At 37.3% G+C, this 26,201-nt stretch overlaps 15 protein-coding genes across 15 annotated transcripts; 8 read left to right on the forward strand and 7 right to left on the reverse strand.

Annotated features, from left to right (window-relative positions):
- Window positions 1–55: 55 nt before the first annotated feature.
- MPC1 (pyruvate transporter MPC1) lies at window positions 56–445 on the forward strand (the record flags this gene model as incomplete). Its single annotated transcript, XM_003676266.1, has 1 exon — window positions 56–445. One exon carries the CDS (start codon window positions 56–58, stop codon window positions 443–445), a length of 390 nt encoding a protein of 129 aa, XP_003676314.1.
- A 342-nt stretch (window positions 446–787) lies between these two features.
- Window positions 788–1,492, forward strand: KXD1 (Kxd1p; the record flags this gene model as incomplete). Its single annotated transcript, XM_003676267.1, has 1 exon — window positions 788–1,492. The coding sequence occupies one exon, from the start codon at window positions 788–790 to the stop codon at window positions 1,490–1,492; it is 705 nt and encodes a 234-aa protein (XP_003676315.1).
- Window positions 1,493–1,615: 123 nt separating this feature from the next.
- DBP3 (RNA-dependent ATPase DBP3) lies at window positions 1,616–3,175 on the reverse strand (the record flags this gene model as incomplete). Its single annotated transcript, XM_003676268.1, has 1 exon — window positions 1,616–3,175. The coding sequence occupies one exon, from the start codon at window positions 3,173–3,175 to the stop codon at window positions 1,616–1,618; it is 1,560 nt and encodes a 519-aa protein (XP_003676316.1).
- Window positions 3,176–3,492: 317 nt separating this feature from the next.
- On the reverse strand, window positions 3,493–5,202 carry HNM1 (Hnm1p; the record flags this gene model as incomplete). The annotated part of the gene is made up of 1 exon (XM_003676269.1): window positions 3,493–5,202. The coding sequence occupies one exon, from the start codon at window positions 5,200–5,202 to the stop codon at window positions 3,493–3,495; it is 1,710 nt and encodes a 569-aa protein (XP_003676317.1).
- A 352-nt stretch (window positions 5,203–5,554) lies between these two features.
- On the reverse strand, window positions 5,555–7,056 carry RPL7A (60S ribosomal protein uL30; the record flags this gene model as incomplete). The annotated part of the gene is made up of 3 exons (XM_003676270.1): window positions 5,555–6,184; window positions 6,543–6,636; window positions 7,046–7,056. 3 exons carry the CDS (start codon window positions 7,054–7,056, stop codon window positions 5,555–5,557), a joined length of 735 nt encoding a protein of 244 aa, XP_003676318.1.
- A 798-nt stretch (window positions 7,057–7,854) lies between these two features.
- MPS2 (Mps2p) lies at window positions 7,855–8,922 on the reverse strand (the record flags this gene model as incomplete). Its single annotated transcript, XM_003676271.1, has 1 exon — window positions 7,855–8,922. The coding sequence occupies one exon, from the start codon at window positions 8,920–8,922 to the stop codon at window positions 7,855–7,857; it is 1,068 nt and encodes a 355-aa protein (XP_003676319.1).
- Window positions 8,923–9,267: 345 nt separating this feature from the next.
- Window positions 9,268–11,550, forward strand: HSF1 (stress-responsive transcription factor HSF1; the record flags this gene model as incomplete). Its single annotated transcript, XM_003676272.1, has 1 exon — window positions 9,268–11,550. The coding sequence occupies one exon, from the start codon at window positions 9,268–9,270 to the stop codon at window positions 11,548–11,550; it is 2,283 nt and encodes a 760-aa protein (XP_003676320.1).
- A 434-nt stretch (window positions 11,551–11,984) lies between these two features.
- Window positions 11,985–13,997, forward strand: AFT1 (DNA-binding transcription factor AFT1; the record flags this gene model as incomplete). Its single annotated transcript, XM_003676273.1, has 1 exon — window positions 11,985–13,997. The coding sequence occupies one exon, from the start codon at window positions 11,985–11,987 to the stop codon at window positions 13,995–13,997; it is 2,013 nt and encodes a 670-aa protein (XP_003676321.1).
- A 215-nt stretch (window positions 13,998–14,212) lies between these two features.
- On the reverse strand, window positions 14,213–14,581 carry RPB9 (DNA-directed RNA polymerase II core subunit RPB9; the record flags this gene model as incomplete). Its single annotated transcript, XM_003676274.1, has 1 exon — window positions 14,213–14,581. One exon carries the CDS (start codon window positions 14,579–14,581, stop codon window positions 14,213–14,215), a length of 369 nt encoding a protein of 122 aa, XP_003676322.1.
- A 232-nt stretch (window positions 14,582–14,813) lies between these two features.
- MNP1 (mitochondrial 54S ribosomal protein bL12m) lies at window positions 14,814–15,389 on the forward strand (the record flags this gene model as incomplete). Its single annotated transcript, XM_003676275.1, has 1 exon — window positions 14,814–15,389. The coding sequence occupies one exon, from the start codon at window positions 14,814–14,816 to the stop codon at window positions 15,387–15,389; it is 576 nt and encodes a 191-aa protein (XP_003676323.1).
- Window positions 15,390–15,626: 237 nt separating this feature from the next.
- On the reverse strand, window positions 15,627–17,048 carry NCAS0D03820 (uncharacterized protein; the record flags this gene model as incomplete). The annotated part of the gene is made up of 1 exon (XM_003676276.1): window positions 15,627–17,048. One exon carries the CDS (start codon window positions 17,046–17,048, stop codon window positions 15,627–15,629), a length of 1,422 nt encoding a protein of 473 aa, XP_003676324.1.
- Window positions 17,049–17,353: 305 nt separating this feature from the next.
- Window positions 17,354–20,470, reverse strand: GCV2 (glycine decarboxylase subunit P; the record flags this gene model as incomplete). The annotated part of the gene is made up of 1 exon (XM_003676277.1): window positions 17,354–20,470. One exon carries the CDS (start codon window positions 20,468–20,470, stop codon window positions 17,354–17,356), a length of 3,117 nt encoding a protein of 1,038 aa, XP_003676325.1.
- Window positions 20,471–20,887: 417 nt separating this feature from the next.
- Window positions 20,888–21,604, forward strand: MRPS17 (mitochondrial 37S ribosomal protein uS17m; the record flags this gene model as incomplete). The annotated part of the gene is made up of 1 exon (XM_003676278.1): window positions 20,888–21,604. One exon carries the CDS (start codon window positions 20,888–20,890, stop codon window positions 21,602–21,604), a length of 717 nt encoding a protein of 238 aa, XP_003676326.1.
- Window positions 21,605–22,855: 1,251 nt separating this feature from the next.
- On the forward strand, window positions 22,856–24,022 carry NCAS0D03850 (uncharacterized protein; the record flags this gene model as incomplete). The annotated part of the gene is made up of 1 exon (XM_003676279.1): window positions 22,856–24,022. One exon carries the CDS (start codon window positions 22,856–22,858, stop codon window positions 24,020–24,022), a length of 1,167 nt encoding a protein of 388 aa, XP_003676327.1.
- Window positions 24,023–24,633: 611 nt separating this feature from the next.
- Window positions 24,634–26,037, forward strand: NCAS0D03860 (uncharacterized protein; the record flags this gene model as incomplete). Its single annotated transcript, XM_003676280.1, has 1 exon — window positions 24,634–26,037. One exon carries the CDS (start codon window positions 24,634–24,636, stop codon window positions 26,035–26,037), a length of 1,404 nt encoding a protein of 467 aa, XP_003676328.1.
- Window positions 26,038–26,201: the final 164 nt, after the last annotated feature.

Genomic DNA, 26,201 nt, shown 5'->3' on the forward strand with positions numbered 1-26,201 from the left:
TTAACTCCTGGATATTAAGAAGTGCAGACATAGCATAAATAGTAAAAACCCATCCATGTCACAACCTGTTCAACGTGCCGCAACACGTTCTTTAATTCAAAAATACATAAATAAGGAAACATTGAAATATGTGTTCACTACACATTTCTGGGGACCTGTCTCCAATTTTGGTATCCCAATTGCTGCCCTTTATGATTTGAAAAAAGACCAAACATTGATTTCGGGACCAATGACTTTCGCATTAGTCGCTTATTCTGCTGTCTTTATGAGATATGCAACAGCAGTCACACCGAAGAATTATTTATTGTTTGGTTGTCATTTCGTTAACGAAGTGGCTCAGTTAGCACAAGGTTATCGATTCATCGATTTCAATTATATTATGTCAGAAGATCAAAGACAGGAAATCCATAGGAAACATGAACTGGAAGATGGTAAACCTGAATAATAGTATTAGCCAAGAGGATTATTTTATATTCTACTCAGTCATCATACGTATATATTTATTAAAAAAATGCTCACTCAAAAGTGCAAGGACAATGTAAATTGTTCATATGATATTACACCGCCTTATCCCATTATTTAAGAAGCTAATTGAAGGCGGAAACTATTAAAGAATATATACTTTCTAAAAAGTCATACGAATAATTATATCCTTTATATAGCTGTTACTATTCCAGGGTGTTCATTTTCAAGCAGTAGCTTATTCAAACAACAAACTCGAAAATAATTCCTTCAAGAAATTTATTGACGATGGTCAATTAGACAGGACAACCAGTAACACATTCAAATGAATAATCGAACAAATAACTCACATAATAATGATACCACAATATCGGATGATACGACAGAGAGGCCGCACACCCCAAGTATTAGCTCGCAATCCTACGTTATACCATTAACGGATGAGATGGCAAGCGAACTTTCAACAGAGGGTTCGAGTATCAGCAGCAATGATAATAGCACTGACAGTAGTGAAAGCATAACTTCTGCAGATGAAGGAATGGAGAACAGACCAATAGATGGGGAAGATGATTCTCATGAACTATTTGATGAACTTTTAGATAATGTTATGACGGAATCGAATAATAATACTTTCTTGACGGATTCACAAGATTCAAACCCAATGTTTGATGTATCTAAGTATATTTTCGAGTCACTAAATCAAGCTATTGAATCTACTGATTTCTCAACTGCCTTATCTTTGCAAACTAAAACATCTGCAGTAATTAATTCCAAAAGTTTAGAATTGAAACAATTAATTGATCAAACTAGGCAGAAATTAACACATTTTCAAGATAGATTTGATAAGGGGACTCTAGTATCTGCTCAAATAAAGAGAAATTTGAATGAATCTAGAAGTAAAGTAAAGAGAATCAATGATATGCTGGGTACTGATTACCCAATTGAATTTAATCAAGCAAGAGATAAAATACTGGAAAGGCAGCTTGAAACTTCTGATACTTCTGATACTGATAATAATACTAATATATGACAGAAAGATGTAAAGAAATAAATATATTTGTGCAAACTTTAGTTGCAAATCTATCTTACATACATACATAACCCAAAATTTATTTATTATTATTTGTTTCCGATCTATAATAATACCAATTGATTAATCAAATACAACCTTCTTTGGCTTTTTGCTCATATCAACATCTTTGTAAAATGCACCGTAAGCACCATGTTCCTTCTTCTTAGTATGAGTACCAAATTTAATTAGATCTTCTGGAACAGGTTGGTTAGCACCGTTCAAGACGTTAACCAAACCACCAGCTAGATGCTTTTCTTGTTCAGTGAAAAGAGTATGAGCAGTACCAGTTTGACCGGCTCTACCGGTTCTACCAATTCTATGAACATAATCTTCAACAGTCAATGGGAACGTTAGATTAATGACTGTCTTAACATTTGGAATATCTAACCCTCTAGCAGCAACATCAGTAGCTAATAAAAGATTTGATTTACCAGACTTGAATTCCCCTAAAGCCTTGGTTCTTTGTTCTTGTGATAAATCACCATGAATAGCAGCAACATCATAGCCATTATATCTCAAAGTTCTTTCCACACGGGCAGCCTCTTTCTTATATAGGGCAAAGATTAGCACTTTTTCTTTTTTAGAATGATACTTCTTTAATAGTTCTAATAATTTTCTATCCTTTCTTTGAGGTTCGATGACTTCGACAATTTGAGTAATTCTTTTATTGGCGGATAATTCATCTCTATTACCGATAGATACCTTCACAGGTTTGTTCATGAATGAAGAGGCTAATTCACGAACTTCTTTTGGCCAGGTAGCAGTAAACATTAGTGTTTGTCTATCTTTAGTTGCCGTCTCTCTAATAATGTTTTTAATATCTTCTTCAAACCCCTTTTCTAACATTCTATCAGCCTCATCAAGAACTAAATATTTGACTGCAGATAAATCCACGGAACCTTCTTGGATCAAATCCAATAATCTTCCTGGTGTAGCGACTACAACTTGAGATCTTCTAAGTTGAGCTCTTTGAGCATCCTTTGGAACACCACCGTAAACACAACAACATTCCAATCCAACTTTATCAGTCAAAACGATCAAATTATCATAAATTTGAGATGCTAACTCCCTAGTTGGTGAAATCACAAGAACTTGAACACCTTTGCTCTTACCATTATTAAGAACCAAATAGTTAATGGCTGGGACACCAAAGGCAAAAGTTTTACCTGAACCGGTTTCAGCAACACCAATAACATCCTTACCAGATAATAGATATGGCCATGAGACAGCTTGAATTGGTGTTGGTTTTGGGAATTTAGCAATTTCAGATTGGATCTTGGAATTGAATGACACATGTTTAAATGATAGTAAGGGACGTAGATTTAACTTTGATGGGTCATCAACAGAGACTTCATTTTCCTTGTAAAATTCATCAATTTCAGATTGAGGAAGATTAGTTAATTCTTCATTTTGAACGTAATCACCTAAAGATTGACTGATTTTAACGTCTTCATCTGAGTGAGATTCTATTTCTTCGGATACAGTTTTTTCCTTCTTAGAAGATTTGTGTTCCTTATGCTTCTTGTGTTTCTTGTCCTTCTTGTCTTTCTTATCCTTCTTATCCTTCTTGTGCTTTTTCTTCTCGACTAGCTCTTCAGCTTCAACCTTTCTCTTTCTGTCTTTGATTTCTTCCTTAGTCATTATTTATTATTGATAATTTGTATTTAAGGAGTATGTTCTGGGATATGTAAAGAAGGGAGACCAACTTAAAAGACTACTTAGACGCAATATAATATACTGATGTAATGTTCGAACTTAGAATTTTTTTATTATTTTGCGATGAGCTTGGAAAATTTTTCATTATGATAACGTAAGCAGTCATGGACAAGAAATTGAACTATACATAATTTATCTATTGTTAAACGATGCATAATTGGAATGTATTATTAGTATGGTATAAATAAGGTTCTTAAATATATATACAGGTTAAACTGTCCATAAATTAGTACCAATGAATATTATTTATTATCTTTGTCCGATTGGATATGTATTATCTCAGAGACCCTTTCTGAATCGTCTTGTTCTTCAATGTCTCTAGATATTAACGATGCTGAGGTTTCAATCGTATTGCCCCTACCATCATCCATATCGTCATCATCTTCCATTGCATGGAACTCTTTCCTACCTTTGAACCTCCAGTATAATAATGCATATGATGTGTAACCTACAATGACCACCGCCACATAATTCATATTATCTTTAGTTACAGGTAGTACAGGCGGGAATGAGAAAAATATAATGGCAAAAGCTGTCCATGCTAATAGAATAATATTGCTAAACAATCCAAATTTACCTAACCAAAAGGGACCATGACGAATTTGACGTTTTTTCATTAATAAACAAATCACAGGAATGATATAAGACAGTAATAAAAAGGCGATACAACCGGTGATTAAAGAATTAAATGCTGTAGATGATGCTAAGTACAGGATTCCAATTAACGAAATCCATGCACATGACATCAAATGAGCATTTAGTGGGACCCCCATTTGTGGATTCACTTGAGCCCAAAGATGAGACCATGGTAACCCATTATCTCTGGCAAAGGACCAACATAGTCTTGCCTGCCACGTATGGCATGCGATAACACAACCAAATGAGGTGAAAAGGACAAGGCAACCAAGGAAGATGGCACCACTTTTGTTACCCAACACTTGATTATAAATATCTAAGATTGGAGCACCTGTGGTGGAAGTTAATATTTTATCCAAATCACGTAGGGAGAAGAACATAGCGATGACATAGCAAAATGAAGTAGCAAATCCAATTGCAATTGTGCCCATAATTGCAATGGGGATAACACGTTCTGGTTTTTCCACTTCAAAAGCCATGTGAGTAGCACAATCCAGGCACGAAAAGGACCATGCTGGATTAATTAACCCCACAATAAATGCAATACCCCCATTTTTCCAACCTGTTTCATTGTAAAAAGTGGCGAAAACAAATTTTGGATCATTAAAATTACCATGAGAGCATGCCAATACTGTCACAGTAATGGTGAAGAATGACACTAGGGAGATATATAATGATGACGCTGAAATAAATGGTAATGATTTCCCATAACAATTAAATAGCATCAATAGCAAATGTAGCAATTCGAAACAGACAAAAATGTGCCATCTTTGAACTTTAAAATCAGGATGAGTTAACGCGTACATTCCCACCACTTCAGTTGCCACTGATAACGTCGTTGATGCACTAGTAAACACAGAACCAGCATAGGCGAATGACCCACAAAGATATGCGGCAAATCTTTTATGCTTTGGGGGAGCCAATTTCAAAGACCAGAAAAATTGACCACCAGCATGTGGATAAGCGGAGGATAACTCACTTAAGGAAGTACCGATACAAATGGACACCAAAGCGATGATTATAATACCATACACGACCATCATGGGCCCACCGGAAGATATACCTGTGACCATGGACGCTGATATCCCGAACCACGAGTTTGTTAACCCAAACCCGACACCGAGGATAGACCAGACGGAGAATGATTTTCTTAGGTGAACCTCCCCATTATTATTGTTAGCATCTCCATCAAGTTCCTGGGTCTTTGTCGACAACTTATTCTTATCGAATGTGTCCCTTTGATGTAGGCTTGTATTAGAGTCAATGTCCTGGTTGTATGTTGATGCGATCACATCTAAAGCATCTTGACTGCTCATAATTTCTCGAGGGCTTCAACCGAAATGTAATAGCGAGAGAAGAGTGTGAAATGGCGTGAGTCTTGGAATGTGAACGCTATTCCTTATATATTCGCATGCGACACAGTTTGACTCCTCTGTTGTTCAATTGTTGAATTGCATCTTTTAGCGAAAAATAGACATTAAGACCGAACAAGAAGATAGCCATGTGAAAAACGATGGAAATGACATGAAATAAATAAAATAGAGCAAAGTAAAATCAAATAATGAGTGAATGAGAATATATATATTACAAAAGATAGAATAGAGTGAAGGGAAAAATTAACTTACTATACAGAGAAATAGATGAATATTACATATTTATCTATTAAACTTAGTTCATGGACTTAACCAACTTGTTAATGAATTCTTCACGGTTACCGAAAGAACCACCTTGGATAAAGTGCTTGAACTTTCTTGGAACACCCCAACCACCGGATGGGTTGGACAACTTGAATGGCCACAAGAAGTTGTTAGCTTGCTTGAAATGTGGACCAACAGTGACCAATTCGTGGATCAAATCGTCAATGGACAAGATACCGTACTTACCCAAGTTAGCTTCAATGATAGCGTTGTCGGACAAAGCAACTCTTTGCTTGTTGATCTTACCGTGACCTCTCTTGTAGACTAATTGTCTGACAGTAGAGTAAGATGGGTAACCGTAAGCAACGTAAGGTTCAATCAACTTCAACAATTCGACGGTGGCCTTGGTGACCTTGACGAAAGTACCAGAGTTGATTTGAGTCAATCTCAATAATTGTAAAACCTTTCTTGGCTTTGGTGGGATCTTGTTGATACCCTTGATTCTGACAACGAAGACCAACTTTTGTTGAGCTTCAACGTAGTAAGAACCAGTAGCTCTGGCATCACGCTTAGCTTGGATAACGGCTCTTTCAGCAGTTTCGTATTCCTTTTGGTAAGCAGCGTTTCTTTCCAAGATAATAGCTCTCTTTTCCTTGTTAGCCTAATGAGAATGGTAATAAATTTAGAAAATTTATTAATCTTTTGTTAGTATAATTGTTACTGGGTTCGAATAAAGAGTCACATTGGACACTGGAATTTATTTTATTCTCCAACCTCTCTGTTCCTATGAAAACTCCTTTGATTCTTAATAAAATTGTCAGTCGAAAGATGGTGATATGTACGACAACATTGCCATAGCTAGTCGAAAATTGTAATGGGATACAAAAGGTCTTCATCATAAAATAACCAAGAATCGAAGAGTTTCCGAAAGGAAAGGAAAAGGAAAAGGGAACCAAACAAAAACCAATATCATTGATAATAATGTGAACTCACAATAATAAAAGAATGGTATAACATACGGCCTTACGAGCAGCTCTTTCAGCAGCAACTTGTTCAGCAGTCTTTTGTTGAGCCTTAGACTTCTTCAATTGAGATTCAGGGGTCAAGATTTTTCTGTTGTAAAAAAAAAGATAATAAAAGCTTGTTAGAAAATTGTTCTTATAACATAACGTAACGTTAAGAAGTTAATACAAAGTTACATCGAACTGAAAAACACCACTTTTCATTCGACGTTAGGGAGAATGGCAGAGACACACAGGAGGTCAGTTAAGTCATAACTTTCAAAATTTAACGGTGGTTAAGAGAAGAAGAAAGATAAACTTAATGACCAACATGAAATGCCTTTGACCTAATTAAAGGTAATCCCCTACGTGATATCTCGTAGCTAGTAAAAAGCTATGAGGAAAATGTCAATAGACGTTTGAAATAAAATAAAACAAAACAAATTATCAAACTGCATGGAACAGTTCGATGTAACTCTTGTCAATTGGATCTTCTTGGTTATTGGAAAAATATAACATACTCAGCAGCCATTTTTAATCGTGATTTGCGTGGTTCTGGAGAGAAGTACTAAATGAATTAACGATGGATTGAATTGAAATATGAATTGAACTAAATCTATTCTTTAAATAATTCCAGTTTCGCTCCATTTGGAAAATGAGTTTTTTGCGTCTTTGAATAAAAGCGCTTCTTGTTTTATTTTTAAAAGTTTCAAGAAAAAACAGTCTTAGAATGTCTGGGTGGTGTATTTTAAGACTAAATGTATGGGTGTTACCGTCCATTGATTCTATTTTACTTGACTTTCATGGGATAATGAGTCGAATAGTCATCAAGACAAGATAATTAAGACGCTACAATACGATACGATCCGAAAACTTTCTCCTTTTTTTAAAAATATTCAGTCCCGAAAGATGGTTAACTAGTAGACAACATCGCCGCAGCTAGTCACTATTATTATGTCAGATTGACATATATCATCACTAAAAGAAAAAATAAGGAGAAAAGTTTGTTTCGTTGGTTTTTCGAATACAGGAACGTGAACTCACGTTCATTCATTCGTTTATGTACTTTATTCACATGTGGGTCCATGAGGTACCCACTGTTCTTGTTTGGTAGTTTGTAGGGCAGAGAAGAAAGAAATCTTTGTTTTTGAAAAAGTTGCTCTCTTTATAGGCGGATATTTTATTTTTTTTTCGCGATGGTTTTTGTAGACAATGTCAGTTAGTTTCTTTAGGGTTGGTTGGTAAATGCAGTTAGAGTATATAAACTTGTATGAGATATTAGCAAAGATATGTAGATGCATGTATAGATTGCAATGGTAGACGAGAAATCTTAGTCTGTCAGTCCGAATACTCGGTTGTAGGCATCATCTTCTCGGTCTATTGGGAAGTTACCGCTGGATGATGAGGATTCTAGATAATCTTTCATGGACCAGATCATCCTACTTAGCCAACTAATTCTTTCCCACCAGGAAAGTTGGTTTCTTGCAAAATCTGAATCATCCTCCTGGGATGATAATAAAGAGGGTATGGACACATTCGTGTATGAAATCAATGAATAAATAATGAAGAGGAGTAAAAGTAAGACTGCAATGATGGGCGGCCACATTGAAATATAAGCAGGTTTTATCTCATTGACGGTATTGGGTGTAGGTGAGGACAGATATGCATTTGCGTCATCTGGATTCGAATTAATCCTTTCCTTTAATTTGGCAATCAATTGATTTTGTTCTCGTACTTGACGTCTAAACTCAGATAGAATAAATTCGTGTTTTAAATTCACATTTCTGTCCCCCTTTTCATTAACACCAACATTTTCGTTGGTTTGAGGTTTCCTCTTCTGTGTATCATGTTGTTTATAGAATGTGAACTCTCTCTGTAAAAATTCAAATTTTTCCTTGTATAAGTTCACATTATCAATTAACCCATTTATCACATTTTGCTTTTGCATTATGATTTCATCCTTACGGTGTAGTTCTTTATTTAATTCAGATAGTTTGGAAATTAAATTGGGTCTCGCATCCTTCGTTCGTATCTTCTTATCATTGTTGTTGTTATCATTCTCTGATTGGGTTTTGGTCCTGGGTTCCATTTCTACTTTTGACGTAGCATGATCATCATTTTCTTCATGAGACACTGATAATAATTCATCTAAAGATTTGCCGATGGCTGTTAACATAATGGGATTAAGTTTTTCCTTTTCAATTTTAAATGCTGGAGAATCCGTCGCAAACCCTTCAAGATTGGCCCACTGTTCTGCAGTAAGAGGATTCCAAATGGGGTCTTTCATTAATCTCGGTAGATCTTCAGCAAATATGAAATTGGTTCTCTCTTTATCTATTTGGTACCATGCGTGATCCCATTTTTCCGGTTCCTCTTCCCTTCTCTTGTCCTGTCTCATTATCGCAATAGTCCTTGTTCAATTGCTGGCCTTGTTGTTGTAGATGGAGGTTGTGACACACAGACAACTCATCTGTTATTATTTATTTATTTATTTGTTTATGTGCCCTTAGTGTTCTCATCTCGTTCGGGTAACCACCTGCCCTGTAAATTATTCAAACGTATTCAATGAACATTTCAATAGCCTTCGAGTTTAGAACTACTAAAGAGAGTCAAGCAAAGGGTCTGTGTGCTGTACAATAGGAGAGTATAGCAACATTGAACTGCCCTTAAATTACCTCCACGTTATAGAACCGGCTAACGTTATAGAGTACCCACAACAAGCGAACAATTACAGTGTTTTGAAATGAATGGTTCAGATACAAGCGGCAATAACAATAATAACATAAATGACATCAGGACCCCAGACCTCGACCAACTCTCGGCACTGGATGCAGATGACATAAATAAGATACTTCACCCCAATGAACTGTTTACCAATGACGATGATATACAACAGAGCTTATCAGATAATGGTAATGATTTTCTTTCAGGATCGTTGAATGGCAATGACAAGAATGGGAAGAACAGTAACAATAATAATACTGCCAATCCCGATGTGGCCAAGTCTACCACTTCCTCCAGTGTCATTGAAGATATTATAAATCCATCATTAGATCCGCATAGCATACTGTCTCCAATGAATGACAACAATAATAGTAATAATAATGTATTGGCAACGACAAGAAACCTTACACAGGAACCCGTAAGAGATCTAATTCGTCGGACGACGAGTCCCATGGGGATATACCATCCTTCATTAAACACAGTAACACAACCCACTCAAGTGAATGAACTCTTATCATCTCAAATTCTGGCTAACACTTTGGCTCAACAACAACAATTACCGAAGGCACCATCTAAGAGATACAATGCGCATAAGACACGACCCGCTTTTGTTAATAAATTATGGAGTATGGTGAACGATGAGGCCAACCATCCATTAATTCAATGGTCCGACGATGGGAAATCCTTTGTAGTTACCAATAGAGGAAGTTTTGTCCATGAGATTCTACCTAAATATTTCAAGCATTCTAATTTTGCATCATTTGTGAGACAATTAAATATGTATGGTTGGCATAAGATTCAAGATGTGAAATCGGGATCCATTCAAAGTAGTTCTGACGATAGATGGCAATTTGGTAATAGATTTTTCCTTCGTGGTAGAGATGATTTATTAGTGAATATTATTAGACAAAAGGGTGGGTCCTCCACCTCCACGGCAGCTCATAATACCAACAATGATGATGGAAGTAATGTGAATGGTGGTGCACCATTTGATGCGAATTCATTGTATGGGAATACGATAAATAATGGGAGACCCACTTTACAAATTATGAATGAAGCACATTTGGGTAATAAATTGGATTCTACATTGATATTGAATGAATTAGAACAACTCAAATATAATCAATTAGCGTTATCGAAGGATTTAATTCGGATAAATAAGGATAATGAGATGTTATGGAAGGAGAATTTGATGGCTCGAGAAAGGCATCGTACTCAACAACAGGCATTGGAAAAGATATTCCGATTTTTAACTTCCATGATGCCTCATTTAGACCAAAAATTGATCATGGATAATATAATGAACAATACGGGCGGATCTGGAGTAGGAGGAAATAATAATAGTAATAGTAGTACTGGTAGTGGTACGAAATTGGATGCCAGCACTAATAAGTTGAATGAATCTTTGTCTACCAATCAAGAGATGGGGGGTAAGAGTCCCATGACGGATGATATATTTCATACGAATCATGATGGAACTGGGAACAATGCAGGTTTGTTCGATGATATATTTAATAGAACACACCAATTCAGTGGTGAAAATGGGACGAATCAAGAGTATCGACCAAGTACACCGCTTGCCGCTACGAGAATGGGGAGCAAGCCACGATATTTATTGAAGAATCGAGCCAGTTCTAATAATTCACCTACTGACAACGTTAAGGATATTTCAGCGGATGAGATAAGTAATAGGATATCTGAGATCCCTGCTGAAGATGGCCGCATTGAAGAAGTGAAGCAAGAGACGCCGCCGGGGATACGAACTCATACTTCTGTGGAAAGCGATGCTGAGAGTACAGCGAAGACGTCCATGTTGTTAAAGAGTTTGCAATCGAACATTGATCATCTGGATAGAATACACCATTTAGAAGAGTTAATTACTGGGAACAAGACTACAGGGTTTGAAACCCCTGCTGCGGATGGCAAGATCAGTGACATTAGTAGCACGAAGAACACGCCGCCCGGTGATCATTTCGATATCCAAGATTATCTCAACGGGGACACAACGTACAATCCGCACGTGAACGATCTACTGGGCCAAGGAGAAACGGGGAGTGGGCTAACACCGTTGCTAATGCACCATGATACGGATGACTTGATGCCCTTAGCGTCGCCCATGGGCACCACGTTTCCTGCACACACGGACAACCCACTATTGCGAGATACTGGTGTGATGGGCACGAATGGCAAGCGAGGGCAGCCCGACGAGACACCCAGTGTTTTGGAGATGGAGGACTCGTTCGAGTCCACGCCAGCGTCGCCGTTTGCCTCAGAGCACGTATCGAAACGGGCCAAGCACTAGTCTATAGTCTATAGTCTGTAATGTGTATATACAAGAACCCATCATGTATTGACGATGAAGAAACGTTTGTGGCGCGCGCCAGGGTGTACCAGACAACTGCACCCGGAAAGACGACTGTGCCGGGATCCCGCTTGGAGCACGAAAATACGCCGTGGCCGGCACAGCCAAGGTGCCCCACAAAGAACAGGAACAACGACGTTCTTTCTCTACTACTACTACTACTACTACTTCAACGGTTGCCCTAACAATACAGGCCACCAGACTCAGATCTCGTCGAGGAACAATCATCTATCCCATTTAAGTTGTGCGTGGTCCAACGAATGACCGTCTTCGCCGTCTGCCAAAGCTCAAGAATCACATAACTGAGCCACTGCAGACTTCACTTCACCTCACTTCACCTCACGTCCTGCATAAGCACTGCCCTGCTAAATCCGATGAGTCGACAGAATAACAATTGCATTGACCCGACAACGACGGACGCCATGCTGGAGGAAACCTCATCCGTCTCATCTGCTTCTTCAACAACAACGTCGCCCTCATCATCGTCCTCCTCCACATCAGTGGGAAACCACTGCTCGCCATCCATCCTCAAGAACCATCCGGATGCATCCGCAACTGCTGCCCCCAATACAGATAAGATACAATTGAATCTAATGTTCCCCAGTAATCAAACATACTCTCTAGTGATGGGCCCGGAGACCAAACAACCGAGAACGTCCAAACAGAAACAAAATGCACCACCGCCAGCACAAACAGAGGATAACTCGGTCACATTCGCACCAGATAATATTCAGATCGCATTGAATCAAGACCAAAATACCTTGATTCATTTGGATCCAGTGCCCAATTTTAACGATAAGGCAGATATTAAACCTTGGTTACAGAAGATATTCTACCCGCAAGGTATTGAAATCGTCATTGAAAGATCGGATAATACAAAAGTAATCTTTAAATGTAAAGCTGCAAAGAAGGGAAGAAGTTCCAATAAGGATAAGAATCAAGCTTCTGCCTCGGATCCCACCGTGACAACGCCGAATGTTAATCATGTCTTGTTGAAGAAGAAGAAGAAAAGATCCGTTTCTAGGTTCAATATTTGTCCCTTTAGAATTAGAGCAACGTATTCATTAAAGAGGAAGAAGTGGAATATCGTCGTCATAAATAACACACATTCTCATCCATTGAAATTTAACCCGGATTCTGAGGAGTATAAGAAGTTTAAATTGAAATTGAGGGAAGACGGTGATTTGGAAGCCATTAAAAAATTTGATGAATTGGAATATAAGACAAGGAAAAATCTGCCCATTCAATCATCTATGATCCCCTGTGATTGTGGGTTAACTAACGAAATTCAAAGTTTTAACATAGTCTTACCTTCGGGAAGAACTGCCGCTAATAGTAATGATACCGCAACAGCAACATCTAGTCGTCCGATTAAAAAATTGTTAAGTGCAAACTTAATTTCAACAAGCAATGGTGGCAACAACAATAACGTGCAAAAACCAAGAACTAGGGTAAATGATAAGAGAAATAAGGAAAATCTTTTGAAAAAGACAACCACAACAAATTTCTTAACTAATAACGGCACAGCACCAGCCATACCGACTAATAGGGTTAACAGCCTGGTGGAAAATTCAAATTCAATGACAGATTTCTTAGATGACCCATTTAATTCCTCCATGAATATTCCCATGAACGATTTTGCACCATTTAATTTGGAAGCAGTAACTAATCTTAATGAAATTGATTTTACCGATATTTTCAATAAACCAACAACTTTACAACAAGATGATGGACCATTTTCAACACTTAACGAAATGCATATTCACGACCAACAAACACCATATGCTGCAGATATGTCTATTTTTTCATCATTAGATACTGCCAGTTTAACAAGATTCCAATCTCCAATGCATGATGTGAATGATTCACCACTACTTCGAAATCCATCCAACACAACAAACTCAGAAATGTTAGATTATATGTCAAATCAACATACAACGCAGGAAAACAACGTGATACCCAATAATGGTAATAACAATAACAACACTACATTGGCAAACGAACTGGATGTTTTCAAAATGGTGGATGGTGAATTGAAAATTATAGAAGATGATAACGCTTTATTAAAGATTAATTCAACGACAGGAAGGCATGATAATCCAGAAATGACTAATACTTCCAATGAACATAATCCATACATGTTCCATGCATCCCCCGCTGTTCAAGCTGAAGGACAATTTTGGCAAAATAATATTACCAACAACGACTCGATAAACATTACATCATCCATGAATCAGATAACTGACAATACAACAAACACTAATTCAAACATACAATCCATCAATATGCAACTCATAGAGTTGAATAATACTTCGAAAAAGTACGATGACCACAACAACAACAACAATAACAACATCAACAGCCATAATCATAATAATAGTAATTAGCATTCAGTCATCTGTACATTTCCATTATTTAGTCATACATGTACATAAATAGGCGCGTATAAATAAGTAAAGTATACAGCTATATATGACCTCCACGACATTTGTAATATACAAGGTAACTTTAACACTCTTCATTCATTTATTATTCTTTTTTTTTATTTCAATGGTTTATCCTATCATGTTAATATATAGTACAAAAACGCAATGACACATCCCTAAACAAACTCAGTTCTGGTATTCTTTTGATCAGAAGTGAAAATGTGAGAACATTGCAAACAAACGAAGAACAGAACCATAGACGTATCCTTCCTTCTCTGTTGCGATTGGAAAAACACATTATCGCGAGCATGACATCGTGGACACTCCCTATCCGATCTCGGAAGCGTTGGATCGGACCCAATATCTTGCACCACACCAGCAGTCTCACCAATATTTGTAATCAGTTCATGTCTGTACACCAAGGGAGCACCAGCTTCCTCGACGTACGAGCAGGTTCTACACTCGAACAACAGACGGTTATTCTCCTTATCCTCACGAGGATACAACATGTTATTACAATCACGGCAAAATCTAAACGTCGTCATTTATTGGTATATGGTATTGGAGTCTTTCCCAGGTGTTGTTGTTGTTCTTCTCTCCAGTTGTTCAAGTGGAAAGTTTCAACTTTACGTTTAGTTAAATTATATTTTCATTTTCTCAAAACCACCGAGACGAGACAAAACAAAATCAAAGAAACGTATTTCAGGGTGGATCCCACTAGCCGTTAAAGAGCAATACCTCTATAACCATCAATCACGCCTCATTCATATCCATATAATGTCTGTGTCCATGCTTACAAGAAGATCCATCAGATTGGCACCTCGATGCCTGGCCCTACATGCAAGTCCCGCCGCCGTCGCTGTTCAGGGACTCCGTTACAATTCAACTACACCAGCAACACCAAAGGAACCGACCGCAGTGGAAGTAGACCCTAAGATTTCAACTATAGTGGATTCCATCTCTAAATTGACTCTTTTGGAAACGTCTGCTTTGATAACTGAATTGAAAACGAGGTTGAATATCCCCGATATCGCCATTTCATCTGGTGTTCCAGCTGGAGGTGCTGTGGGTCAAGCAGGTGGTGCTGCTGGTGCAGCTGAAGCTGAAGAAGATGCTAACCAAGGTAAGGAAGAGGAAAAATCAATTTTCACAATTAAATTAGAAGCATTTGATGCCAAGACTAAGGCTAAAGTCATTAAGGAAGTTAAGAGTTTATTAGGTTTGTCACTAGTGGAAGCTAAAAAATTCGTGGAAGCAGCTCCAAAGGTATTAAAGGAAAATGTGGGTAAAGAGGATGCTGATAAGATTAAGACAACATTAGAAGGATTGGGTGCCAAAATCAGTTTGGAATAATTTGTGGGATTATGTAATGTATGATCAACAAATGGAACACTTGTATATATATAAACTGCTCTGTACTTAAAGATCCTTCTTATATTCTAACTTTATATTAACGTTATGTTTTATTTAATTAAAGAAGATAGTCATTATATGAGAGACAGGAAATGATTACGTAAAAAGATTTATATTATTTATCTTTAAGAATATCAGGAAGCAATCGCTGTGTCGTTTCCCTTCCATTATGTAGCACTATAGCCATATATGTTCCCCAGATGGTTTAGCATTATTGTTACCATTGTTGTTAGTTGATTGCTGTTGGGTTGGCTGCGTATTTGGAGGAACCTGTTGGTTAACACCTGTTGGAGGATAATATGTTGTTCTGGAAGGGCGTATTTCTCGTTGAGCAACTGGGAATTGCTGACCCTGTGTTTCCCTCTGGTTTTGCTGTAGTAGCGGTTCCGCCGTTGGTAACTCTTGGTCATTTAATTGTTGGCCAGGGACTTGAACCTGACTTTGTTGTTGTTTCAAAGTCTCCATACCCTTATCAATTGCTTTTAATAATTCTTGTGGTAGTGTAGATGCAGCTTCATTATTTTCTATTGATTGTTGTTTAATTTCTTCTGGGGTTGGGTTATGTTTATCATCATTCTTGTAATAATGGAAATGTGTGGAAAATTTTTTCATTGCTAAAACTTTAATCTTGTTGAATTGATCTGTCTTGCTATTACTTTCATTATCACCTTCGTCAGTCAATAGGTCACGTTGCTTTTCCACCATTGCCTTTGTATAACGAAGCATAGTCCAATCGAATAGATGATCATTGTGGTATTCCAATTTGATGCTTAAATCTTTGAATAATCTGGCCAAATACAAATAATCTGGTCTCTCATCGAACTTTAGATTTCTACAATAATTCATATAATCGGCAAATTCAATTGGTAAACCAGCACAAAGGGTCTCCACACTAATACACAATTTCTTTTCAAGGATACGATCATATTTCTGTTTCTTGGTGGTTGCCTTCAACCCTTGCCATGGCAAGGACCCCTTACAAAAATAAACTAACATGTATCCTAGAGATTCCAAATCATCTCTTCTACTTTGTTCAATACCTAAATGAGTATTCACACTGGCATAACGTGCTGTCCCCGTCAATGATTTATTTTCTCTGTATGGAATATGACGATGCGTATTAAAATCTCTATATTTCTTTGATAAACCAAAATCGATTACGTGAACGGTACTACCACGACGACCTGTCCCCATTAAGAAATTATCTGGTTTAATATCTCTATGAATAAATGAACGACCATGGATGTATTGGACTCTGCAAATCATTTGCAAGGCTAACATGATAACGGTCTTGAATGTAAATTTTCTATGACAGTAATTGAAAAGATCTTCCAGAGAAGGTCCTAATAGATCGATAACCATGGCGTTATATTCTCCTTCACGTCCAAACCACCGAATAAATGGAATTCCAACACCGCCACTCAAGTATTTATAAACACGTGATTCATAATCTAGTTGCGGATGTCTTGATCTAATGGATTCCAACTTGATGGCAACCTCTTCTCCACTTATCAGATTGGTGCCGTGGTAGATGTCCCCAAAGGACCCACTACCAATTTTTCTCCCAATACGGAATTTTCTACCCACTCTCAAATCCATCAGAGTATGAATGAAATGCTTTCTTGCTAACGGTAAAAGGTACGAGACTTTCAAAATCAATGGCAACCGCGTCTTGTATTACGATTATGGGATTCAGGTCCAGCTGCAGATGTGTCTCCCTTATTCAGATCGTGTCCTTTGATTGTATCCATGAACACAATATGTCATCCAGAATATTCGAAACGAAAAAAATTATTTTTTGTGCTTTTAGATCCCAGTCGTCAATCACGAAACGCGCGTCACAAATTACTTGGTTGTACTACATAAATAATACAATATACACGCTATATTTGCTAACTAGTGGGCTATTCCTGGCTCATTTCCTCCACGGTGGGACAGGTACATATCAAATGGGTGTCACCATACTTATCGTCCACTCGCGCCACCACTGGCCAGAACTTGCTATCTTTCAAAAAGGGCAGTGGGTATGCTGCCTGTTCTCTGGTGTATCCACGAGTTTCCCAATCCTTGGAGGTAATTAAATCTTGTAATGAGTGAGGGGACATCTTCAATATTTGCCCTTCGGGTTCCCCTTGTACCAATAGATCAATCTCCCTCTTGATGGAAATCATGGAATCAATGAATCTGTCGAGTTCTTCCAAGTTTTCCGATTCTGTGGGTTCAACCATTAGAGTGCCAGGAACTGGGAATGCTAATGTGGGGGCGTGAAATCCATAATCTTGTAATCTCTTAGCAATATCAATGGCTTCAATCCCCTTCTCCTTGTATTCTCTTAAATCTATAATAAATTCATGACCACAATGCTTGTATGACTTATCTTCATTGACAAAGAGTATCTTATAATGATCTCTCAAACGGGTCATCATATAATTCGCGTTCAGGATGGCAATCACACTGGCAAATGGTAAAGCCTCAGTACCCATCATTTTGATATATGCATATGAGATGGGTAAGACAAGGGCATTACCATAAGGCGCAGAGGATACTGGAGCAATACATTTTGTCTTACCATTCCCCTGGTTTGGATCAGTGATCATTTCAACAACGTCATGACTTGGCAAATATGGCACAAGATGTTTTCTTACACAGATGGGAGCTCCAGCGGGCCCACCACCACCGTGAGGGATGGCAAATGTTTTATGTAAGTTTAAATGGCATACATCCGCACCTAAATCACCAGGAGATGTTAACCCAACTTGTGCGTTCATATTGGCACCATCCAAATATACTTGACCACCAAACGAATGAACCACATCAAATGCGTCTTTTACCAAGTTGCCAAATAAACCATATGTGGAGGGATAAGTAATCATTACCGCTGCTAATGAATCCTTATATTTTTCAGCTTTTAATTTCAAATCATCCAAATCTAATGACCCATTAGATAAACAATTTACGGGTACCACTCTCAAATCACACATAGCTGCAGAAGCTGGATTGGTTCCATGGGCTGATACTGGAATTAAACAGACATCTCTTTGAGATTCTCCCTTGTCTTCTAAGTACGTCCTAATCACCCTTAATCCTGTGTATTCACCAGATGCTCCTGAATTCGGTTGTAATGAGATCCCATCAAATCCCGTAATGGAAAGTAAATCTTCTTCTAGGGACTTGATCATTTCTTGATAGCCAAGTACTTGATCCTTGGGTTGAAATGGGTGAATGTTTGCAAATTGGGGCCAAGTTATTGGCATCATTTCTACAGTGCTATTTAGTTTCATTGTACATGAACCTAGTGGGATCATGGAATTAGCAAGTGACAAGTCACGCGATTGAAGATTATGAAGGTACCTTAACATTGCAGTTTCACTATGATGTTTATTGAAAACTGGTGTAGTCAGGAAATCCATTGGACGAAGATGAAGTTTGGGAAATTCTGGCAATTTATTTGGTATTTCAATTTCATTTTCCTTCCCTGTCAATAATGCGAGTAATGCTTGCAAATCTGCCTCTCTTGTGGTTTCATCGAAGGATAATGATATAGTATGTTCATCGACTTTAAATAGATTCATATTAAAATCATTCAATGCCCTCTGAAGTACCTCTGCAGAAGCTGTCTCACTGGATAAAGAGATTGTTAAGGTGTCAAACCAAGTTTCATTGACTAAGCTATGAGGACATAAATCTGATTTAATAATATTTGCTAAGGCTGTAGTAAACCCATAAATTCTTTTAGCAATATTTCTTATCCCCTCTGGGCCATGATAGACACAATAATTGGAGGCAACGTTGGCTAGAAGAGCTTGAGCTGTACAAATATTTGAGGTAGCTTTATCTCTCTTAATATGTTGTTCTCTAGTCTGTAACGCCAATCGTAAAGCTGTGTTACCCAATCTATCTTTTGAAACACCTACAATTCTACCAGGTATTTTTCTTTTCAAGGGATCAGTAACACTGAAGAATGCAGCATGAGGACCACCATATCCCATTGGTACACCAAATCTTTGCGTTGATCCCAAAACTATATCAGCCCCATATTTTGCAGGTGGATTTAAAAGAGTTAAAGCCATCAAATCAGAAGCCACTATAAAGAGAGATTTATGAGAATGAACAGAATCAGCTAATTTCTGAAGAATTTCGCCAGAAATTAAAGAACCATCTGTACCAGGGTATTGAACAAAACAGCCTGCTACATCTTTTTGTTCCAATAAAGGGAGAACTTTTTCTGTTTTAGTACAATCAACTTCAATTAATTCGATATTAAATGGATTTGCCCTGGTTCTTAAAACACTCTTGGTTTGGCTATGTGTGTTATCATCGATGATAAATTTTGTTTTCTTTTTCTTGGAAAGATGGAATGCCAATAACATGGCTTCAGCAGCAGCGGTCCCTTCATCTAATAATGATGCATTTGCAATTGGTAGGCCAGTGAGGTCAGATACTACCGTTTGGAAGTTTAGCAAAGATTCCAATCTTCCTTGAGATATTTCAGGTTGGTATGGCGTATATGAGGTATACCATTCTGGACTTTCTAACAAATTTCTTTGTATCACAGGAGGTAAAAGCGTGCCATAATAACCTTTTCCAATAAGATTCTTGACTTTATACTTATTCTTCTCACCCAGTTGAGTAAGATTCTCAATCATTTCATGTTCAGTAAAACCGCCCTTTGGAGATGATTTAAATTTCAAAGGTCTCATCTTAAGGACATTTGGTGGTATGACTGAACCAATAAATGAATCAAGGTCATTGTACCCCATTTTCTTAAGCATCTGATTAACATTATCCGGTGAAGGACCGAGATGACGTCTGGCAAAAGTATCTAAAGGACGGCTCGCATCCAATGGATCCGAAGCGTAAACCTTACCATATTGTTTGGTAGATATATCACATTGAATATTAAATTTAGGTAAACAAGTGGAAAAGGACCTAACCACAAACCTACTTTTAATGTGGGGTACCGATGAGCTCCATGTTCGTGTCGATCTGACCAATTGAACAAAAACCTTCGACCTTAACATCGTTTTTTTTGGGTTATTTCACTACAGGAGACAGATTGACCCATAAACCAGACAACAAGTTGCTCTTAAGTAGCCCTGAACCGCCCAGTTGGAGATAAGCTTACCTGAGTATCCGTTATTCCTTATCTGATTCAGAATGCAGAGGAGAAAAGAGTCAAAAACCGGAGTCACAAACCCTAAAAAAGGAAGTCAACCATATATAGCCCTAATTACATAAACCCTAACTTTTGATGGAAACCAAAACCCTAACTTCCGTGAATCACCGAAAAGTTCAAACGGTAATATCTTAAACATTAAAGATTGAAGGGAAAGACATTCCCAAACTACTAGTAATCCAAATTCATAGGTTCCCAGTTTGCAATAATTAGGTTGTGATTTGTCAAAGTGAGTGTACAGAAACGATAAAGTCTTCAAGCTATGGCACGTCAAAATTTTGTAGGATTAGTGGTCTCTCAGGGGAAGATGCAGAAGACGGTTAAAGTTCGAGTGGAAAGTAAAGTGTTTAACAAGAAAATTAATAAGGAATTGTTTCATAGGAAAGATTACTTAGTTCATGATGAAGGTGGCATATCACGTGAAGGTGATATGGTTCGTATTGAATCCACTAGACCTCTTTCCAAGCATAAGTTTTTCGCTATTGCTGAAATTATTAAGAATAGTGGTCAGAAATTTGCTGAATATGAAAGTATGGCTAAATTAAATGTGGCAAAAGAGGAAGCAATGAAATCTAAGGAGTTCTTGGATAAAAGAGTGCAAAGAGAGAATACTTATAAAACGGATATTAATCTACTGAAGGATATTAAGACTATTCAAAAGGCATTGGCCCAAGGTGAAAGTAAATCTAATGAAGACTTGCTTCAAGTTAAAAAAAGGTATGGAATTCAAGACTTTACGCAGGATTCCATTAGACAATTACTGAAATTAGATATAACAGAATTGGAAAAGAATATTGAAACTCAACAGTCTAACCTTGAAACATTACAAACAAAACTTAGCGAATATTTAGCGAACGATGAAGAGGCGACTTCTTTCTTGGAAAGTCATGGCGTTAGTAATCCAAGTGAACTGCAAAGGAATATCAAAAAGAATTTATTGAGGAAACATTTGCTGCAGGATTTACAACTTTCTACTTGATCACTACAGAATTATTATTCTAAAGATACATGAAGTATTTTGAATAGGTCCACAAAAGCCTTCTGGAATCACCCAGTTGTTTGAGCGAGAATGTTGCCATAATCGATAGAAATAATATCCTATAAATCGTGTATATATTAAACAGCGAAATTCTTTATGTAAAATAAGTACTTTTAACCAAGGAATTTTTCTCGTTACCTTCTGTTCTATCTCCAACTGAATGTAACATTTAGTGTCTTCTCATAGGCAATACAGCTCTTTTTTTTAACAATGGTTTGCTTGAATTTTTAGGTAATTGAAGCTACTCAATTTTTTATGAATTCATTTAAAGAGACTAAATAGAATAAATTTAATACAGAGCTTACTAGGTTAATATTGACATTGAATACTTGTTTTATCAAAAATAGAAACTCTATATTTTTTTATTTATAATTTTAGGTAAAGTGGCAACTTGTTGATTTTTTTAATTAATTTAGATTTCCTTTTCTCCAAAAAAAATATAAAAATAGAAGATCCAAATAATGTATTTAAGTTTATGTACATATTCGATCCGTTTTCATGTATGTCTTGAAATCCCTTAGAAAACTAGAGGAGATAAGTTAGTAAAATAGATCGAAAAATGTTGGAAAATTAGGATGATAAACTAGTGATTCGGTTTATAAGTGAATGGTATCTATTCAGTTGCCGAGAAGCAACTGATATTTCTCTCTATTTATGAGGGATGAATAGAATCTAGATAAAATAGAACTATATAGTTGTTCGAGAACGTCTTCTTTATAATATATAATTTCCATAGAAATATCGCATTGTACGAAACAACTGCGTGTCAGTCCATTGAAACTATCAACAGTTGTTGACTTTTATGTTTATAGTGTCCCAGTTGGTAGCCAAGTATACACTATAGCTGCTTAAGCTGTCGTTATTGTCCATTGTCGAGTAAACGCGAAAATCCAAGTAATAATGCATTACATTGCATAGCGCGTATTGTGTATTGTTTTCTGTTTGTATTGTGCGGACCCTTCTGAGAAAAACTGACAGGGTCTTTCCATTCTCGGATCAGATCTGTCCAGTATTTCAAGACATCAACAATCACTGAAAAGACCGTACAAGGATTTGCTACTGGTGGAGAGTTTATTCGTTCAAGTACTGTATAAATACCTCGTTCTTATATTATTCTTGGAGAGATTCTTGGCCATACTTGGGTTGGATTCCACTCTCAACGCAGAAAAATAGGAAAACGTCCTTCAGAACATGAAAGCTACAACCATTTTCTCAGCATTGTTGACGTCTGCATCACTTGTGCTGGCACAAGAAAATAAGGCACTGGCCTCTACTATTGACGAAAACTTTCATGTAGAGAACTCGCTATGGAATTTTGATGATGCGAGTGATAGCAACACCACGATGTGTGGTAGTGATGGATTAACTCTGACAATTGCGGAGAGGGGTGATGGCACAAACTTGCTGTCCAACTTTTACATACTCTACGGTAGGATTGAGGCAATAATGAAAGCCGGAAATGCAAAGTCTATTTCTTCTGAAATCTCTTTTCTTGCGTCAGGTACCAGACGTGATGGCACAGAGGCTGATTTATTTACTTTAGGATGGGATGATGGTGAAGGAGATGAATTTGAAACCTTTAGTACTTCAGGAGGATCTGGAAACAGTACCGATCAGTGGGAAACCCATGATGTGAAGTCACCACAAACAGAGTACCATAATTACACGATCGATTGGACCAAGGACAAACTGACTTTCTACGTTGATGGGCGAGTATTAAGAGTAGTTCCAAGTACAGACTCCGCAGAGTTTCCTAACTTTCCCGTAAGAATTGCCATTACCCATTCGGATGATGGCAATCCTGACTATGGCACAGAGTATACTGATAAACATGGCGGCGAAACTGATTACTCTAAAGGTCCCTTCATTATGAATATTAAAAATCTTATCGTTGCTGACTATTCAACAGGATCAAACTACTCTTATGTTTCTGGGAACGAGGGGACATTGCCTCAGGCAAATGGTGGTGAGATATTTGGAAGGTACGATCAGGCACAGAGGGATTTAGCAGCGTTGCATCAGAATACATCGTTATCTAGTTCCGACTCTGTTTCTTCAGCTTCTAGTACTCTTTCTTCCGTAACTACATCTGCTAACACTTCAACCATATCGCAAAGCTTATCCACCCATTCTACTGAACTAGGCTCTGGCAATGGCGCAACTGGGAAAACCACAGCCCATACTAACGCTACATCCATCTCCAGAAAATCCACCTCAATAACCTCGGTTGGATCTTCAAGTTCCTCAAAAATATCCTCGTCTAGCCCATCATCCTCAGCTTCTGGGGCGGGTAGCGCAACTGGTTTGTCAAATTGGTTAGTCACCTTTATCTTCGTCCATCTCTTTGCGCTATTATAATGTATCACATGTAGTCTATTTCTGTAGTTTATACTGTAATTTTGACAATACTAAAGCATAGCTTACACTGATTGGTGTAAGATATATACTGAATAAATATAGTCGCCAAGCTAGAGTAGCTAAACTCTAATGCATATCGACATCTATAATTGATAATGGCACTAAAAAATACTTTCAACAAAAAAGCTATTCCCTTACACATAACTTCATCCCCACATATACCACTAAAAGTAAAGTATTATATATCTCAATAAAAATCAGGGCCAGCAATATAATTGACACTGATGGGAATATTAGAGAGTGTCAAGTCAAAATACAAGGTTATTCCCGTGATTTTAAGTAGTACAACACCAAAGTATTTCCAAATATCCCATTTCAGTAAAACCGTATATAACGTTATGTTTCATATTGCCTGCTTCCAGTTCAAATTTTACCAGGTTTCTTGTATTCTTATAGTAACTTATATTTAATGGTATTATGCCATAATACCTTCAGCTTACGTAATTTTCCTGAAATTAACAGGGTATCAACGCACATCCTTAGAGGAAGTGCCAAGTGCTTTGATATCTTCGTTCCAAATTCATAATGGGAGACGATCATATAATCAAGTGATGTTGTGGAGAAGAAAAAGAGGAAAATCATGCTCCTGTTGGATTTGTCTCGAAGAAGGCAAACTCGATTCTAATTGGTACGTTCATAAATGTGGCTGTAATTTACAAGTTCATAAGTCATGCTACATTCAATGGATCTACAGCTCTGGTTTAAACGAACTAAATCAAATAAATGACACATTTGATTTAGCTGGATATGTTCCTGCAATGGAAACCGCGGTGAAGGCAACACTTCTTAATAAAATTGATAGACATCCCGCCTTCCATCAAAACTCTCATTTATGGATGACCACTGGAATCATCAGAACACTTCCTGTGCCACTCAAAATTGTCAGAGTGCCTATATATATGATGGATACGATACTTCGAGGCAACCAATTACTTGGTCCGGAACTTCCATTGAGTTTTGTTTCTGCACAATGTCCCCAATGTAAGAAAGAACTTAACCTGTGTGACTTAGGGACATCACCTTCATTCGCAACTCGAATACTGGATATCGCATATTTCCTCAAAAGATCAATGGGATTTGCTGGTATGATGGTATCTCTCATTGCTGTTCCTCTAAATGCAACTTTTTTTTTAATGAAATTGAGTCTTTTCCAATTACGATGCCTTTTCCCAGAAAGTGCTCTTAGAATACTACTTGATATCCCAACGTCTGATGCAATGGATATCTACACAGATTCTTCTGCAGGAATTCAGAGCATACCAACAATTTCGAAGCTTATAATGATTTGGATGCCCATGTATGTTGCTAACTTCCAAATCGACATACCTTTCAGTTACCTGTTGAAACCTGTATGGTTGCTCTTGATCGCTAACCAAGTCAATAAATATAATGACACTACTATAGGACGTACCTTACGAAAAGTACTATCTTCCACGTTTGTGATTAGCTTTTTGTATGATATCATTGTTGATTCACTTACATCGTACCTTTTCTACAAACCCAAAGCGACATCATTATTATTTTCTACTAACCAAAGATTTGTTAGGCTTAAGGAATCTGAAAATAATGGCAGATATTTTGATTATTCAAACGTTATAATAAAACATGACATATATCAATCAATCTTTGATAGCGTTGCCTGGCCGTTTCTTGGAAACTTTACGGGCAAAAGTTTACTCAAAAGCTTAGTTTGGGCTAAACGACATTCCAAGTTATCTTGGTTTCCATCAGTTTACAAATCTGATATTGATCAACTTGTTTTCAACTTTATTGGTTTCGGAACTGTAGGTATTGTTTACAAGGCAATCCATTTATTTATCACTCACTTACGTTGGAAAGAAATGAAACAAGACCAAAAATCCTTATTTGACATTATTGGACAGCCATCCTACGTATTTTACCGAGATCCAACCATCATGAGAGAAATAGACGCGACCGTAAAAATAGATACGTGAGCGTTTAACAATCGCCATGATGAATAAATTTAAAGTTAATTTCAAAAATAAGTCAGAGGTTATTTCACAGTCAGAAATGTAACTTTTTACCAAACAAAAACATACAGATAAATACGAATAATTATGATATTTTAACATTTTTTTCCGTTTATTATTTTTATACA

This window comes from Naumovozyma castellii, chromosome 4, assembly GCF_000237345.1.
Source record: "Naumovozyma castellii chromosome 4, complete genome".
NCBI classification, from domain to species: Eukaryota; Fungi; Ascomycota; class Saccharomycetes; order Saccharomycetales; family Saccharomycetaceae; genus Naumovozyma; species Naumovozyma castellii.